This window comes from Esox lucius, chromosome 8 (assembly GCF_011004845.1).
Source record: "Esox lucius isolate fEsoLuc1 chromosome 8, fEsoLuc1.pri, whole genome shotgun sequence".
In the NCBI taxonomy this organism is placed as follows: Eukaryota; Metazoa; Chordata; class Actinopteri; order Esociformes; family Esocidae; genus Esox; species Esox lucius.
The window spans coordinates 3,159,307-3,177,804 of record NC_047576.1 but is presented as its reverse complement, the minus strand read 5'-3'; the positions used below and the strand labels follow the sequence as shown (position 1 = coordinate 3,177,804).

At 42.0% G+C, this 18,498-nt stretch overlaps 2 protein-coding genes across 2 annotated transcripts; one reads left to right on the top strand and one right to left on the bottom strand.

The window, feature by feature from the left end:
- Nucleotides 1-9,584: 9,584 nt before the first annotated feature.
- Nucleotides 9,585-13,138, bottom strand: lsm4 (LSM4 homolog, U6 small nuclear RNA and mRNA degradation associated). The gene is made up of 5 exons (XM_010897515.4): nucleotides 13,034-13,138; nucleotides 12,575-12,616; nucleotides 12,317-12,415; nucleotides 10,453-10,636; nucleotides 9,585-9,995 (listed from the first exon to the last, which is right to left on the bottom strand). Exons 1-5 carry the CDS (start codon nucleotides 13,034-13,036, stop codon nucleotides 9,886-9,888), a joined length of 438 nt encoding a protein of 145 aa, XP_010895817.1. The 5' UTR covers nucleotides 13,037-13,138; the 3' UTR covers nucleotides 9,585-9,885.
- A 93-nt stretch (nucleotides 13,139-13,231) lies between these two features.
- Nucleotides 13,232-18,244, top strand: LOC105026206 (pyroglutamyl-peptidase 1). The gene is made up of 5 exons (XM_010897513.4): nucleotides 13,232-13,339; nucleotides 14,219-14,271; nucleotides 15,845-15,961; nucleotides 16,085-16,317; nucleotides 16,881-18,244. Exons 1-5 carry the CDS (start codon nucleotides 13,306-13,308, stop codon nucleotides 17,071-17,073), a joined length of 630 nt encoding a protein of 209 aa, XP_010895815.1. The 5' UTR covers nucleotides 13,232-13,305; the 3' UTR covers nucleotides 17,074-18,244.
- The last annotated feature ends 254 nt before the right edge of the window (nucleotides 18,245-18,498 follow it).

Here is an 18,498-nt window from a genome sequence, read left to right as displayed (position 1 = left end):
TTTCCTGCTACCACTCAGCATTTACAACATAAACTGCCCTTATCATATCCTGCGTTCATACAGGCATTTGGCACACCGAGGGTTACAATGAGGAGGAGTGTGTGCGTCACAGGCAGGCCCATCTCTGCAAGGCATCGTGGGGGTGGACCACGTCTGCCTGTGATGTCAGAGAGGAAGCAGCGACTGATATATCAGTGGCGGAAGTAAGGGGCAAGAAGGGGAGGTGTGAACACTTCACTGAACAGGCTAAATACAACGTAGTAAGGGATGCGGGGGTGGTTCAGTGATTTTAAAAAAATACCGGTGGAGGATCAAAGAGGCTGTAACAAAAATGGTCTGTAACAAAAAGAGGCTATAGCAAAAATGGTCTGTAACAAAAAGAGGCTATAACAAAAATGGTCTGTAACAAAAAGAGGCTATAGCAAAAATGGTCTGTAACAAAAATGGTCTGTAACAAAAAGAGGCTATAGCAAAAATGGTCTGTAACAAAAAGAGACCATAACAAAAATGGTCTGTAACAAAAAGAGGCTATAGCAAAGATGATCTGTAACAAAAATGGTCTGTAACAAAAAGAGGCTATAGCAAAAATGGTCTGTAACAAAAAGAGGCTATAACAAAAATGGTCTGTAACAAAAAGAGGCTATAACAAAAATGGTCTGTAACAAAAAGAGGCTATAACAAAAATGGTCTGTAACAAAAAGAGGCTATAACAAAAATTATCTGTAACAAAAAGAGGCTATAGCAAAAATGGTCTGTAACAAAAAGAGGCTATAGCAAAAATGGTCTGTAACAAAATGAGGCTATAACAAAAATGGTCTGTAACAAAAAGAGGCTATAGCAAAAATGGTCTGTAACGAAAAGAGGCTATAACAAAAATGGTCTGTAACAAAAATGGTCTGTAACAAAAAGAGGCTATAACAAAAAGAGACTGTAACAAAAATGGTCTGTAACAAAAAGAGGCTGTAACTAAAATGGTCTGTAACAAAAAGAGGCTGTAACTAAAATGGTCTGTAACAAAAAGAGGCTATAGCAAAAATGGTCTGTAACAAAAAGAGGCTATAGCAAAAATGGTCTGTAACAAAAAGAGGCTATAACAAAAATGGTCTGTAACAAAAAGAGGCTATAACAAAAATGGTCTGTAACAAAAATGGTCTGTAACAAAAAGAGGCTATAACAAAAATGGTCTGTAACAAAAATGGTCTGTAACAAAAAGAGGCTATAACAAAAATGGTCTGTAACAAAAAGAGGCTATAACAAAAATGGTCTGTAACAAAAATGGTCTGTAACAAAAAGAGGCTATAACAAAAAGAGACTGTAACAAAAATGGTCTGTAACAAAAAGAGGCTGTAACTAAAATGGTCTTTAACAAAAAGAGGCTGTAACAAAAATTGTACATATTTGGATAGATATGAGCTAAATTCCAAACACATCAATTGATAAAGGTAACCCAATTTAACAAATGACATAAAAAAATAGGTTCACCAAAAACAGGTGCAAATGATACAAAAATCATTAGAGAGTAACTTCCATAAAGATTAGGAACTTGGCCTGGTTTGGTCTTTACCATACAGGTGGGTGGTGACACAAAAGGACAAGATCACAAGAAAGATTATTAATTCCCTTGAGTTTGTGAGAGTTTACAAACCCACTTCCAAGGAATTCAAAGCACATCATGTAATTTTCTGTTGAATCATCTACAAAGAGAGAAATGTCTAGACCACTGGCAATCTACATAGGAAAGATAATACTGGCAGACAACTTGCATTTTTCTGCATGAAAGCTGCGTATGGGATGCTCTTGGTCCAGCTTTCCAGCAGGACAATGACCCTAAGCACAAGACCAAGTTGACACTCCAGTTGTTACAGCAGAAAAAGGTTAGGGTTAGGGTCAGGGTTACTGCAGTGTCCTGACCTTAATATCATCAAGCCACTCTGGGGAGATCTCAAACGTGCGGTTCATGCAAGACGACTTTGCACCCCACCTACACCTACATTGAAGATTTTGCATGACCTGGAGGCAAGACGAATGGGCAGCTACACCACCTGCAAGAATTTGGGGCCTCATAGACAACTATTACAAAAGACTGCACGCTGTCATTGATGCTAAAGGGGGTAATACACAGTATTAACCCATGAGATGACTCGAGTTGGTCATTTGTCACAGGTAAAGAATGACGGATTAAGGATGTGGCTGTTTGTGATGTTTGGCACATTTGTATTGATACATATGAGTGGAGCCCATTAGGACAATTGGATTAAGCTGCGATTAGGCTGGAATGGGTTATAGGCCGGCTCCTGGCCAGTCCACAGTTGTAACACGGTTGGAACAGACTGTCTTGGCCCAAGACTATGAATAGTTTTGCCAGATTCCTGTTGGGAGCTGTGAGTCAGACAATGTTCAGACTTCACAATCTCTTCAGAGTTTTGACATAGCATATTGTCAGGGGCTCTTGTTTTTACTCTGAAATTTAACAAACTACAGTTGTGCTCCAGCATTTGCATGCGCTTGGAGAATTGGTAATATATGTACCATTTGTAAAGAAAACGTATTTTATTTGTTATGGGATTCACATTCAACTGTAGGCCATAACAGAATGGCACAATCATAAAACAAAACATGGCAACAAAGGAAGAAAATGAACTGACCCCTGATCAAAAGTCTGCATACCCTTAGTTCTTAACATGACAAGGAATGTGGGATCACTGAGTGAAATTAACTGGAAGTATACACATTATTCCACAACGTATGTTTTATACTTAATACTTCAAGTAAAAAAAATATTCAGCAAACATATACAAATGGCAGATTTAGAGAACACATTTTAAATTGCTTGCAATTAAGTAACTCTTATAGTTCATGAGTACAAATAAAAAAATTCATCCAACAATCCTGATATTCAAAAGTCCTGTGGAAATGTTCAATGCTTGTACAATTGATATCAAAGGTCTACACACTCTTAGTGAGAAGGCAGTCTACACACTCTTAGTGAGAAGGCAGTCTACACACTCTTAGTGAGAAGGCAGTCTACACACTTAGTGAGAAGGCAGTCTACACACTCTTAGTGAGAAGGCAGTCTACACACTCTTAGTGAGAAGCAGTCTACACACTTAGTGAGAAGGCAGCTTTTGTTGATGTAAAGGCTGAAATCAAGACCAATCATGTTGACTTTTTATCCCCTTTATTAACTAATCTTGTAACCAACATCATAAGTGAAGGATTTTTTATTACTGGTAATGCTTGGGCTGTGAAGGTGTGGACACTGCATCAAGCACGTTTTGCTTGGATTACAGCAGTAGGTCAGTTGAATAGGTCTCCATCAACCAAGCATACCTTGGCAGGAGTTGAAACTGAGTCAAAAGGTTAGATTCATGTGATATTATGAATGCAAGATCAAGCTGATAAACAATCACATTGTTTTCACAGCCTGTTTTAGTTCAGATTAACCCAGGGTGCCAATTATTCCACAGGGCACTGTACTTATTTGCTGGCAGGTAAATACTTACGCACATCAATCTCAAAACTCCCCATTAAAACTATTCTCTCTCAATCTGCAATGCAAGTAAATGAGCACTTTAATCCAAGGAGGAGTAAATACTTTATAATAACCCACTGTAGGGAGTTTAACAGGGTGACCACCTGGGGTTGAAAGCTTTGTTTCCAATTGTCTCTCTGTCCTGATAATGATTGTCGTGAAACCTGCTTGCTGGATGCACCGCAAAACAGCCCTTGGCCCCCCAGGTGGCTGAAGCCTGCCCTGTTCAGTGTGTCCATTCTCCAGCACTGAAGACTCCGGCCCCCAGGTGGCTGAAGCCTGCTCTCTTCAGTGTGGCCATTCCCCAGCACTGAAGACTCCGGCCCCCAGGTGGCTGAAGCCTGCCCTGTTCAGTGTGGCCATTCTCCAGCACTGAAGTCTCCGGCCCCCAGGTGGCTGAAGCCTGCGATGTTCTGTATGGCCATTCTCCAGCACTGAAGACTCCGGCCCCCAGGTGGCTGAAGCCTGCCCTGTTCAGTGTGGCCATTCTCCAGCACTGAAGACTCCGGCCCCCAGGTGGCTGAAGCCTGCCCTGTTCAGTGTGGCCATTCTCCAGCACTGAAGACTCCGGCCCCCAGGTGGCTGAAGCCTGCGATGTTCTGTGTGGCCATTCTCCAGCACTGAAGACTCCGGCCCCCAGGTGGCTGAAGCCTGCCCTGTTCAGTGTGGCCATTCTCCAGCACTGAAGACTCCGGCCCCCAGGTGGCTGAAGCCTGCCCTGTTCAGTGTGGCCATTCTCCAGCACTGAAGACTCCGGCCCCCAGGTGGCTGAAGCCTGCCCTGTTCAGTGTGGCCATTCTCCAGCACTGAAGACTCCGGCCCCCAGGTGGCTGAAGCCTGCGATGTTCTGTGTGGCCATTCTCCAGCACTGTAAAAAGGTGTAAAGGCTGAAAGGAACAAAGTAAGCGTATTGCAGTGTCTTACCGTTAAAATGAGCTACTGCAGCAGTTTCATGGTACCGGTCTTCAGTTCTGTTCCAGTGATGTGCCCTCCAGTTGGCCCATGACGCAGTTTCAACGTGTAGGTGATGTTCCGCACTCACGGCTAAGGGGGAAAACCTTTGTGCAAGCAGGTAAATGTGTAGTTTCACATGCAACGGTTCCTGAAATACTGCCGCGCACATACACGCACGCACGCACACACACTCTTGAAGCCACAAACCAAAACTAAGCTCAAGCACTTGACAGTGTTTTTTTGATTTTCGTCAGATGTGTTGACAGCCACACAACACACAACTGAGCACAAAGGTGGAAATCTAAAACCAGTTGATTCATCATCATCCATGAGATCTAGAAAAAAATATACTCAAAGGTAAAATAGGTCCACAAAACTGACATTAAGAGTTTTTCCATTCACTCTCATCTCACTTTTTAAAAGGCATGCAAATAAGTAATGTGTGGGGAGAACCTGATGGAAAGATAATGATTAGCGGTATAGCATAAATTCAGCAATAATTCTTAGAAAACATGAATAATTAATTTTCAGATTGGAAAAAAGCAAGCAGCCCTTTTCCTTACACCCAGGGACATGTGTTTTGTCTTTAGCAAGTGAAATGCATGCTCGATCAGGTTGATCAGGTGACTGACTCGGCCGTTGCAGAATTTTTCACTTCTTTGCCTTAAAAAACTCATGGGTTGCTTTGGCAGTATGTTTCAGATCATTGTCCAACTGTAAAGTGAAGTACCGTCCAATCAAATTTGCTGAATTTGTCTGAATCTGATCAGACAATATATCCCTATACACTTCAGAATTCATCTGGGTGCTTCTGTCTTCTGTCACATCATCAATAAACACTAGTGACCCAGTGCCATTGGAAGCCATGCATGCCCATGCCATCACACTGCTCCACCGTGTTTTACAGATGATGTGGTGTGCTTCGGATCATGAGCCGTTCCAAGCCTTCTCCATACCCTTTTCTTTCCATCATTCTGGTACAGGTTGATCTTAGTTTCATCGGTCTAAAGAATGCTGTTCCAGAACTGGGCTGGCTTTTTTACATGTTTTTTGGCAAAGTCTAATCTGGATTTTCTATTCTTGAGGCTTATGAATGCACCTTGTGGTGAACCCTCTGTATTTTCTCTCATGAAGTCTTCTCTTCATGGTAGACCTGGATAATGATACTTTACCATGGAAAGGATCCTATGATCATCCACCACTAGTCTTCCGTGGACATCCAGGCCTTTTTGTGTTGCAGAGCTCACTAGTGTGTTCTTTTTTTTCTCAGAATGAACCAAACTGTTGATATAGCCACTCCTAATGTTCCTGCTATCTCTCTGATGCATTTCTTTTTACAGCCTAAGGATGGTCTGTTTCACTTGCATTGAGAGCTTCTTTGACTGCATGTTGTAGGTTCACAGCAACAGCTCCCAAATGTGAATGCCACACCTGGAATCAACTCCAGACCATTTAATAACGAAGGAATAGCCCACATGTCCATGAAACAGCTTGAGTCAACTCTCCAATTACATTTGGTCCCTTGAAAAAGAAGGGGCTACACATTAAAGAGCTGTAATTCCTAATCCCTTCCTCCAATTTGGATGTGAATACCCTCCAATTAAAGCTGAGGGACTGCACTTTAATTATCATTATTTAACTGTGACTTGAATATATTTTGGTAGACAGCCACAATAAAACCTGTGTCAGTATCCACTTATTTCCAGACCTGACTGTATGTGGGATGTAAGGGAGACCGGGCCATGTTGTCTCACTTCACTGGGTATTGGCATCCATTTCAATATTGATTTAAAATGGATACCTTATTTTATTTTTGTTATGTGAAATTTCAGATTTACCTGTATAACTCGAATCAGAGTAGTTGTGACAGCTAACTTCGGAGTAGGGTTCAAGGCACGCAGTTCAGTATCAGTAAGCAATAAGGCACAAGAGGTTGTGCTGTATGACCAGTACGTCACAGTTAAGAGTATCCGCTAAATTGGTTACCGACCGCTAAATTGATTACCGACACAATTAGAGCAGTTAAAAAGTGATGTCATGCCCATGGTATACAGTCTCATATACCACATCGTTTAGCCTATCAGTGTTCACATTTCAAACCACCCTTTTTAGAATAATTCCACAGATGATTTTCCCTGAAAGTCAAAAGAAGCATGAATCATTGGAGTGAACTAAGTCTGGAAGGAATCCTGTGGTTCAGACAAGAAAGTTGACCTGCCCTCAGTGCCAAAACAAATGCAGTGCTTTTAACTGCCTTTTTTCAACATACCCTTCCACTTCATGTATGCTTCAAGATATGAGAGTACATTTTAAGACACTAGGGTCAAGTAAGAAAATGTCATTAAGCAACACAAATATGCAAGGTTTAAGCACTTGTGTTTGAATTGGTAGTGGTGCCATAAAGCAGAAGCAAAACGGAATCAAAGCAGTCTTGAGGGTCTGGACATTGACACATGCTGAAGGCCTACGATGTCTCAAATCAGTCCATTCAGCGTTAAGGAAAACAATGTCCTGTAACATCACGTCTCACAAGGACAATGTTAAATCCACCGAAAACCCTCAGATAATGGCCCTGATGACATGCTTCTCTCAGAAAAGCAGAAATGATCTAATTTCCCCACCTACACCAAAGACAAATATACCAAAACTACAGGAAAGGAAAAGCTTCGCGTTAACATGAATGGTGAAACTGTAGAACAAAAAGGAGGAAAAATTATCCTGGCCGCCTGCATCTAATGCAGGTTTCCATAAATACATGGGCAGGCTGGAATCTTTTCGCCCTGCAGTAAAAATAGCCCCGTTTCCCAAGGGAAGCAGTGACGTCCACAGAATGCCGGCATCCTCGGGTAGCTCACAGTGATGGCACTGACAGCCGTCTCCATGGTAACACCAATAGGCAGCATGACGCACGCGGGAGACGGAGGGGAGCGAGGCTGCGATTGGGCAGTCTGGCGCAGTGGTGCGCGTGTGGGCAAACGAGGCGTGGGAGGACACGAGAGAAGACGAGGGCACAGCCACCATCTCTGGACTGTAACCCACTCCTTCCATCCAGTCAAAACCAGTTATCCCCGCTAACATTTCAGCAAAGCAACTAGCTGTAAAAAAAAAAAAAATAATAATAATTTAAAAAATAATATATATAAGCTTAGTTAACTGTAGTATTGATTCAAGGTGACCAAATCCTTTTACATTTTCATGATTCCTTTAGTGCAGTGAGAGTTAACTTCAGAGCGCACGGTTAACCCCAGAGCCCGGTTAGTGGACGGTTAACTCCAGAGCCTGGTTAGTGGACGGTTAACCCCAGAGCCCGGTTAGTGGACGGTTAACCCCAGAGCCCGGTTAGTGGACGGTTAACCCCAGAGCCCGGTTAGTGGACGGTTAACCCCAGAGCCCGGTTAGTGGACGGTTAACCCCAGAGCCCGGTTAGTGGACGGTTAACCCCAGAGCCCGGTTAGTGGACGGTTAACTCCAGAGCCCGGTTAGCGGACGGTTAACCCCAGAGCCCGGTTAGTGGACGGTTAACTCCAGAGCCCGGTTAGTGGACGGTTAACTCCAGAGCCCGGTTAGTGGACGGTTAACCCCAGAGCCCGGTTAGTGGACGGTTAACTCCAGAACCCGGTTAGTGGACGGTTAACTCCAGAGCCCGGTTAGTGGACGGTTAACCCCAGAGCCCGGTTAGTGGACGGTTAACCCCAGAGCCCGGTTAGTGGACGGTTAACTCCAGAGCCCGGTTAGTGGACGGTTGGCCAGGCATTCCCCAGGGCTGGGAAAGGGTGGACGGGCAGGGGAGTCCTTGTGCTAGGTCAACAGTCTAAACAGCGTTTCCTTCAACGCGTTGATTAGGTGACTTCCTGGTTAAGCAAGCAATGGGTATAAGGAGAAAAACTGACAATTTGCTGGTTGTCAAAAAGGCAGGAAGATTATGAATTAGATTAATCTTGCACTTTACCTGTAATCTTTGTGTTGGTTGATTGAAGAGGGTGGATGAAGGGCTATTGGGCTCTAGTTAAAGTAAACATAACCCCTAACCCTTTAAGAGATTGGCAGCACTGTGGTACCTCCCTCACACACACACACACCTTTCGTATAGCAGCTTGCCACAATGGTGTGTAATTGTGGCTCACCAAGACATAAAAACATTGCAATTGCGTACCTATCGATTTAGGTATAAGATGAACAGTATCTCTCACAATTAAGGTCGCCGCAAAGTAAAAGAAATGCCAGCCAGGTCAGAAAAAGAGCCTGTTAGACTGAAACTCCTGTTAATGGAACCTTTCACAACGTCCCCCTAGTGCTGTTAAAAACTAATTACATTCACCACAAGCAGGAAAACACAAGCGTTCCTCATGCCATGAGACACGTTTGGAGAACAACATTCTGTTCATTCGGTCAGATAAGCGCTACATAACCTTTATATGTAGTTTTGTATGCTTCAGGAAGGAACTGTGGTATACTGGTCTTGCAACATTCATGGGACACAAAACCAATGCTTAGGGAGTTTGGTATTGACATAAGCAGGAAACACTTTGGCTTTATCCAAACAGATGTCAGAGGTAGGCTAATAAAGACTACATCTCATAACTTCCAGCAGCCTCTTGTCAAAGAGCTGCTGTGTTTTATATTTTTGATTATAGCTGTGAGTGCAAATTAAAAAGTAAGTTTGAGTTTTGTTGGGTTTCTTGTGTTTACTTAAACCTAAACGTAGACAATGTTCACTTCAATTGATTAAAAAACAGCCACAATACTTCTCATATATTAAAGTACAGCGATTTTAACAACAAAAATTTATTTTCATGTTCTTACGTAAATAGTCTAATTTACAACATTGTTTTATGTTACAACATGCAAATAAAAATTCACAAAAGTACATATAGAAACAGCAAATTGGGAAAGAGAAAAAATGTGACATCATCTTAAAGTAACAAGGTATTTACCCCTCCTATAACTGAATCAACTTGTCTTTCTGTTCCTAGGCAATAAAATGGTTTCAAAAATGGGCGCTTTGCACCGATGACATTACACTGAAGAAACCGGATGGAGTCAGTTGAAAGACCGTCGGCACAATAAAACAAAAGAACATCGACAAAATATCAATACAAAAATGGACTGGGGAGTTTATTTTAAATGGTGGTCCAAATTGTTAATCAAACAAAGACAATAAGTAGGGCAAAAAAAACATTTCAAAACTCAACCTTGCATTTTCACATCTGCGTGGACTAGTTTGTCTTTCTCACAGCGTGGCCTCACAATTAGATAAGGTCAAGCTCATCACACGGCTAGCAAATCAGCAGAGGGAACCGGGACGGCTGTTACACCAGCCACTGTGACCACGGACCAATAGCGTTGACATACTGTGAAACCTACTGTACACTTCTCTCTGATATCCCGCCTCTATCTCCTCAGTGCTGATTCTTGACTCCCTGAGGTTTGGCACCACCTGGCTTCTTCTCCTGCTGCTGCTGGCCTCGGCCCACTCCTGGCATGCCGCGACCACGACCCCCAAACACACCTGGACACGAAGCACGGACACACAGCGTGAATGTAGGCCTGCAATGGCCATGCAATTCCATTTATTGGTCGATTAGAATAACCAACTAAACAGACACAAAGTAATAAAGAAAACATTCCTGTACTCCACTCCTAACCGCACGTGCATCCTCAACATGGAGCCAGCAGGTGAAGGCTACACGGGACACCAAAGACTTTTACAACACGTTACTAATTTCAGCCAAGGAGACATTTTCTAATGCCCAACTGTAGTTGGAGCAGCAAAGTCTCACAGCGTTGCTGTCGGAGCAGAAACAGACAGAGCTGCACAAACGCCCAGCTGTCTAGCCTTCCTTTCGGCTTTGGTTCACACGGCGGCCCTCAGCCATAAGTTGGTTACGTGGTTATACAAGGACCGTGCCAGCCCTACTTTGACTGAATAGCTCTCATTTGCCCCTGCAGACAGAAGGGCTCCTTACCTCTGCCCGCGCCTCCTCCTCGGCCCTTGCCCTGCTGTTTGTTCTGCTGCATGCCACCGCGCCCGCGTCCCTTGGACACCACCTCCTCCTTCACCATGTCGATGATCTCGTCGGGGATGCGCAGGTATTTAATGGTGCTCCCTCGGATGTAACACTCGGGCATCCTCCAGAACTTGTCGCCGTCCTAAACAACGCCAAGTGTTAAGGCCACATTCCAGTAACCCCGCCGACACCCTTGTCCAGAGCGACTTGCACAAGTGAGTGCCTACGTTTCCAACCCGTACCCCCATTGGGAATCAAACCCACCACCTCAGGCGCTGCAGGCACAGTGTTCTACTGGCTGCCCTACACGGGATTCGTAGCAGACACACCCCTACAAGCTGAATGTTTCTACCGTCCATAGTGCCATCTTCTGGGTAGATGTGGGCATTTTTCTGATGTTTTTTGTCAGACCACATAAGCAGAGCCGGCCAAGAAGAGCGAATATGTCTCTTACTGACTGAGTGGGTGACTGACTGACTACCCATTGATAAATAGCGTAGTGGTTCGAAATGCGAACAGCCACGTAGGTGATCTGTGTTCGATCCTCGCCACGGACAAAAATCACCCGTTAGGATTTGTTCAGGATAAACTTTGCTTGCTATAAGCTTCTGTAGCTACATTATACACTGCTCAGAAAAAGGGAACACTTAAATCAGGTCTTGATGAACGAAATATATTAAAAATCTAAATCTTTACTGTACGTTGTGTCATTTGTTGAGAACAAAATGACTTAATGGTCAATAGAAACCAACATCACCAACCGATTAAGGCCTGGATTCAAACTCACACCAAAAATCGAAGTAAACAATTGAAATCACAGGCTGTTCCAACTTGCGTGAATTTCATCACAGCATCTTATAATGTGACTCAATAGTGTGTATGGCCCCCATGTGCCTGTATGCACTCCGTACAATGTCTGGGCATGGTCCTGATGAGAGGGCGGATTGTGTCCTGGGGATCTCCTCCCAGATCTGGATCAGGGCATCTGTGAGCTCCTGGACAGTCTGTGGTGCTACTTGGCAGCGTTGGATGCACCAATGCATAATGTCCCAGAGGTTCTCAGTTGGATTCAGGTCTGGGGAACATGTGGGCCACTCAATGGCATCAATGCCTTCATCATCCAGGAACTGCCTACACACTCTGGCCACATGAGGCCGGGCAATTTTCTGCACCAGGAGGAACCCAGGGCCTACTGCACCAGCATAAGAATTTCATCCTGGTACCTAACAACATTCAGGGTACCGTTGGCTAATACGTGGAGGACTGTGCGACCCTCTAAGGATATGCCTCACCAGACGATTAATGACCCCCTGCCAAACTGTTCATGCTGGATGATGTTGCAGGCAGCCTAATCTTCACCACGGCGTCTCCATGGTGTAATGGTTGGCTATTCAACTGTCATTGTTTTCTAAAGAAACAAACCAGCCATGGATTGACTGGAGTCATTGTTTTCATGATAGGTGCTGTACAGCTATTAGCTAGCCATCTACAGTAATCTCTTTCTAATTTAACATGTTCAATGTAGTGAAATGATCCTGTTGTTGGTTTGGATGCTAGTTAATGTAGGGAACTAGTAGTGGTGTAAGACTGGCACACAGGACACCACGGATCGAATCCAGCCAGGGCAACAACATTCATCCTTTCTAATCGTGGGCTGGCAGAACTAGGCTTGCCTGGTTCCTTTTCTTGTTTCTCAGTAAAAGGCGGAACCATGATGAAGCCTATTCATTTTTGGATGTTACTCTCAAGCAGTCATATATATATTTGAAATCAGTGTTCACAGCTCGAGTATCAACAAATACTTGTAGACAAAACCATTTACCCTTGAGGTGCAGATGACTTCTCTTAAGTTGATATTCATCCAGTTGTCACAACTGACCAAGTGTCCATTGTACGTCTCTCCATTCTTCAATTCTACCAGCTGAGCATTAGAGGAAATAATTGGAAATACATTTAAAGCTTTGTGGTTTCATATCTCCCCCCAAAAAACTAAGGACAAATGTATATAAACAACCAGGTAAAAAGTTAACTGACAAGACAAAAAAAACAACAGGTGAGCAAAATACAATTGAACCCTTACCATCGGGTGGTTCTGTGCAGTCTTCAACAAAGATAGAGGTAGCTGGAAATGTCAAATATAAGTTAGATATTAAAAATGTTAACTAATTTCAGTACTATAACTACATTGGTAGCAATGCAAATCACTAAGAGGCTTAAAGCTACATTGTTCGTCTTATAGCCAGCTACACAGAAACTGGAAAATCTGACATAAGATTTAAGCAATGTTTATCATGGTAGCCATCTATTTCATGGTTTTAGTTAGCTAGCTACGAGCAGAATGGACGCAATTCATGAACAACTCATCAACGTTCATGTTACAGTAATCGCTAGCTAGTCAACCAAGCCACGCTAATCAAGCTAGCTGCATGGTATAACAAAACAACCACGCGTTTCTGCTGTGTGGAGCCATTTCACGGTGAAACACAAGCAACTTATTACAGTAATCATATTTATGTACATACATTAAATATCTACGTACCATTATAACAGAAGATTTCAAATTATTCAACAACTGAACTTAATGTATTTTAAGGCAAATGCCTGCTAACGGAAGTTGTCGTCCAAAAGTTAACGAAACCGGCACCACCAACGTCATTACGTCAGTCTCGGCGTGGAAAACGAGACGCGAAAAGCAGTTCGAGAAACAAACGATCAGCTGTGAAAGGACAGCAAAACCCGAGACAGAAAAGCGTCCTTCCATAATCAAATTAATCATAACAAAGGAAAATACTCAAGTTAGCTAAAAAGAATATGGACAATAGTAAGCGGACTGTTGTTGTAACAGGTCAGTGTTTTTTCCTCTACTAGTTGATCGACTGTATTGTAGATAGTCCAACTACTTTCTTTCGTCAACCTCGATAAAAGCAAACTAGGGCGTGCAGCTCATGAATGACTTTAGCTATATTGAAAAGTTTAAACTGACATGGTAGCTGAGTTATATAAAAAGTTTACCGTTTTACATATACATGTATACATTCCTTAATTGTGTGTTCGTCAAATTGGCAAGATAGTTTTTCATGTATTCGAAGATCTGAACCAATTAATATAACTGAATGTAAGTTTAGACATTGCATGATGTGTTATTGTATTTCCCTACCTACGATATGTAGCAGACTAATGTAAAAGTCGTATTTCAGACATGCAGTAGCCTAGGCTATTTTGGCCAATTTGTTTTGTCTTCCTTGTGTTTTACATAAAACATTTAAAATTTCAAGAAAATTTTACATATTGTAGCTTTCAAAATGCCCTAGTTGTCCTGTCCCCCAGACACAAAGGCACGCTGAAGGCAGGGGCTGGTCGAGATAAAAGATGTGTAGTTTGCTTGGAAACCAAGGGCCCCACAAAAGAAGAGAGCTTGCCAGCAGCTGGCGACCCCTCGCTCTCTCCTTTTCACCACCCAGCCAGCCAGACAGATCCCTGGGTCCCCAAGGGAACAGACTTGGACATGAATTGTACTTGGATTCAGAGTCATGTCTCAACCTTACTGGAGCCACAGTCACTTTTTTGTAAATACATGAGTCAATAGTTCACATTTTAAGGGATTTTGCATTTTGAGAGACCCTAGCCGGTAGTAAGATGATACTTTAAATTGTTTATGTTACACACAGGAATCTGCCGTTTGAGTTCTTTGATTATAAGTCACTTTTTTATGCTGGGCGTGCAGGTTTTGAGCCTTTTGGAGAGCACACTATTAATGCCAGTTGGGTAGCAGTCCAGGTATGTACATTTTGCATATTTCACATCCGACTATTTCGCTGATGATAAAATGATTTAAAAACGTATACTGGAAAAGAAAATATTCTTAATACCTTTTCCATGACACTAACGAAAAGCTGTCTTAATTGTACATACCTTGCATTGTTTTTGGGAGAACTAATTTGTTGTATTAAGAGGACAATTAAATCTCTCTCAATCAATTTGTGACTGTTGTTGTCATAGCCATATAACATAAGATAACCAATACATGGGCTGAAGTGGTGCTTTGGGGTTGTGTTGGGATATTGAGTGGGGACAATGGTTGTCAGGGTGTCTAGACAGCCTTGATAAGGATATTAAATGCAAACAAAGGGCTGCTTTGTGGCAGGGTCATGACCATGGTCAAACAAGCTTCTATTCAATATTTATGGGACCTGGCGTGGCCAGTTCTCCTGTATTATGGAGCCGGCTGTCAAGATCACACTTAGGGCAAAAAATTCAAATGTACTCTAGTTCAGACTACAGATAGTGTTATATATTAAATATATTTTCCCTTATCAATATGTAGTTCAATCAATTAACATAGAATTTTATCGATTGAGGGTGTGCTCATTTGTTAAGAGACTGAATAGACAAACACAAAGACGACCACAAGCGAATACAAAATATTTGCATTATTTATTGGTATCCCTGACCAATTCGCTCATATTATTGAATTGCACATTTTCATGTGAAAAAAAAATTATTAAGACACTAACACTAAATCAATTATTGTAAGGTGACATTGGTTTTATGTTGTGAAATATTTGTCAGATACAATAAGTATAGAAATAAAATATTATTGCCTACTGAAATACAGACAGGTGACAAATTAAAGGAAAAAGTGTCCCAGTAAAATGCTGGGCCTCCACAAGCCACCAGAACAGCTTCAATGTGCATTTCTATTGATTCTATGAGTATGTGGAACTATACTGGAGTTGATGCTCATTTGGTGTTTTGGTGGTGCAGTGGAGAGCTCTGTCTATCACTTACTATAGGTTTTGTCATTTAGATCCAAAATTGAGGGATACCGGTCCTGCTCAGAGCATGATGGGATGTTCACTAGGGTGTTACTTGGTTAATTGTATCATTCAGTCCACTCATAGGGAAGACTCTGAATTCGTTCTGTTCCTCCATTCATTTGTTAAGGTTGTTCCCTTCATTTGTCACCAGTCTGTATGTGCTTTTGTAATTTGCCAATATAAATGAATCGATCAGCCTGTTGCAAGGCTCTGTATTTGTAATATATTACAGGTAATGTTTCTTTTTCTGAAGGGTGGCATACTCATGTAACACCAGCGGCTGCGTTCGCTCTTCAATGCCAATGTCGTGTTTTGTCACATTTTTGCTGATTTTGTTAGTTAGCTGGCAAAAATAAACTAGGTATGTACTTCAGGTCCACTTTAATTTGTACATTGCTCTGATTTGGTTTTACTTATTTTAAAGGCTACTGAGTGCATTCAGCCAAACCATCCTCATTCCAAATTCCCTTTGGATCGTGGGTCATATGTTTAACATCCTGATTTGAAAAAAAGCAACTTATTTTTGTCACAAGGAACTGAAGAAGCTGGGCTTGGGAAAGGACATAGACCTGCATGTATACGAGGTGCCTGTTGAGTACCAGGCCGTCCAGAGTTTGGTTCCATCACTCTGGAACCAATACCACCCCCAAGTAAGAAAGCAATACATGATCTCCTCCCTCCTTTCCTTCTTACCAGTTATTCAAGATTCCAATGAAATGCACCTTGGTAAGTGCAATATTTTAATGTTTCTGTTTCTCTGCTTGGGGTATCAGTTAGTGGTCCATGTCGGAGTCTCTGGTATGGCCACCACCGTTACCTTGGAGAAATGTGGTCGTAACCATGGCTACAAGGGTCTCGACAACAGCCGCTTCTGTCCCCATTCTCAGTGTTGCATTGAGGGGGGCCCTGACTGCATTGACTCTGTTATTGATATGGAATCGGTCTGCAAGAGAGTGACAGCCTCTGGCCTAGGGGTAGCAGTGTCCGTCTCTAAAGATGCTGGCAGGTGAACACCCTCCTGCTGTGTTCTTGTGTGTTTGTAGAAAGTATTTTAGGCTGTGGCTGCAGATCTAACTATCTGGACCCTAGCCCATATTCAAAAAGCACCTTAAAACATTTCTTTTCAATAAGTCCTTTGATCCCTAATCCCCAAGTCCCCCGTCCCCCCTCATTTGTTAAGTGACCTTGGGTATTATGAAAGGCGCTATATAAGTATAAGTTGTTATTATTATTATTATGGTGCAACAGGTCAAAAGATCCAGAGCTTTTTAAGCCTCTGAGTATGTGTGGATAACTTTCTCCTTGTGTGTTTACACTCGAAGCACAGTCTTGTGTTCCTCTAGTAGAGGACTTTTTTATTCTGGTTAATAGTGCTTGTTTAATAAGCTAATTCAAAGCAGAAAACACAACCGAATTAAAGATCCACAGAAACTCAGATCTGCAGTTACTTTGTAGATTTCCATTTCTATGTACATGTAGTTCAACTTAAGTGGTTGTTTTTCAACAATGCCTTCCGAACCATTCATAAAAAAAAAACGTATATTTTCATACTGGTCTCTCTTCTGACAGATACCTCTGTGACTTCACCTACTACACCTCTCTGTATCTGAGTCGTGGGCGCTCCGCGTTCGTCCATGTGCCTCCGATTGGAAAGCCTTACAATGAAGTGGACTTGGGTAGAGCCCTACAAGCCATCGTTCAAGAGATGCTGGACCTTCTGGATCAAGCCGAAGGGAAGATCCACTGTCAGCATGTGCACTAGCTGACCTGCAAAAGCCATTTGCCTTTAGCCCTGTACACACACACACACACACACACACCAGAGACAGTGCACTTAACCATAAAAAGCCAAACAGGTTTTTTTTATAATACCTCAGAAATCTCAACCATAAAGACACACAGTTTATTCTCTCCACAACCACTTATTCATGTCATTTGTCAATGTGGCCTTAAACCCCTGACCTGACCCCAATGTTTTTATATCCTAATGGTTGTGGATAGAGGTGAGTGAAGCTGATCCAGGTTCAGTTTTTTAGGTGTAACCTGAGCTTTCTGCACACCTTCATGACATAGAGAGAGTACCCTGAGTAAGAAGACTTGTTCCTCCTGTGTTCTAAGGAATGGAACTGGAATTACTGGAGCTGTCAGTGTTGAGCCACATGCTTGTGCTTAGAGTGCCTCTCTTTATGGATGGGATGTTGAGAGGCTATCATGTTTGTTTTCTTCCCCGTATTTACACTGTAATCTTAGAAGCAGGGTTAATGTGTGAAATAGCCCTTTTCTACAACTCACCTCACACATTATTTATTGGTATCTATCTTTTGTTTATTTAGTCATTTTAAGGGGAATTTCTGCCTTTGGTTGTTAGCATCCTAGAGAGCTATTTTCATCATCAGCTTTTAAATTACAGTCTTTAGACATTCACCTATAGGTGCTGCTAAAGTCGTGCTAGTACTTTAATGCATATTAAATGGTGCTTTTATAAGGTGTTTAGCTAGATATACAGTTAAGGCCAAAGGTATTCATTCCCATGCCACATTTTGAGCCATAGTGTATTTGTATTTGACCAATAGGTTTCTTCTGGCAGGATGACATAAACCACTGACAAAACACGGTAAGATATTGTGCAGGAGATACAAATGAATAAAGCATTTTCCAAAATGTTTTTAATGAAAAATGCCATATACCACATTATTTATACCTCTTAAACTTTTAGCAAATTTTCGAGAGAATGCAAGTTTCTATTCCATTTAAAATTGTCTTGTAATTTCCACCATGAGAGTGCATTCTAATCACCTATAAATGGAGAACAGCTGAACAGCAGTAGTTCTATAGTCAGTTACAAGTCAAGACTAAAAACAGAAATGGTTACGTTATTTGTATCTCCAGCACAATGTCTTACCGTGTTTTGTCATTTATTTATGTCATTTCCAGCCAGAAGAAACCTATTGTTCAAAGAAAAATGCACAATGGCTCACAATTTGGCATGGGTATGAATACTTTTGGGTCTAACTGTATATGTTATAGATGGACAATTTCGGGAATGTACCTCAACATTTTCTTTAGAGGAGATTGTTTTTTTAATAAAGTCAGCTGCACATTGTGTTTGCATATTTACACTGTCGTTATCTGAAAATGTTAAGTTAAGTTGTTTTTCTCAAAGAAGAATGATTATTTCAGATAGGTT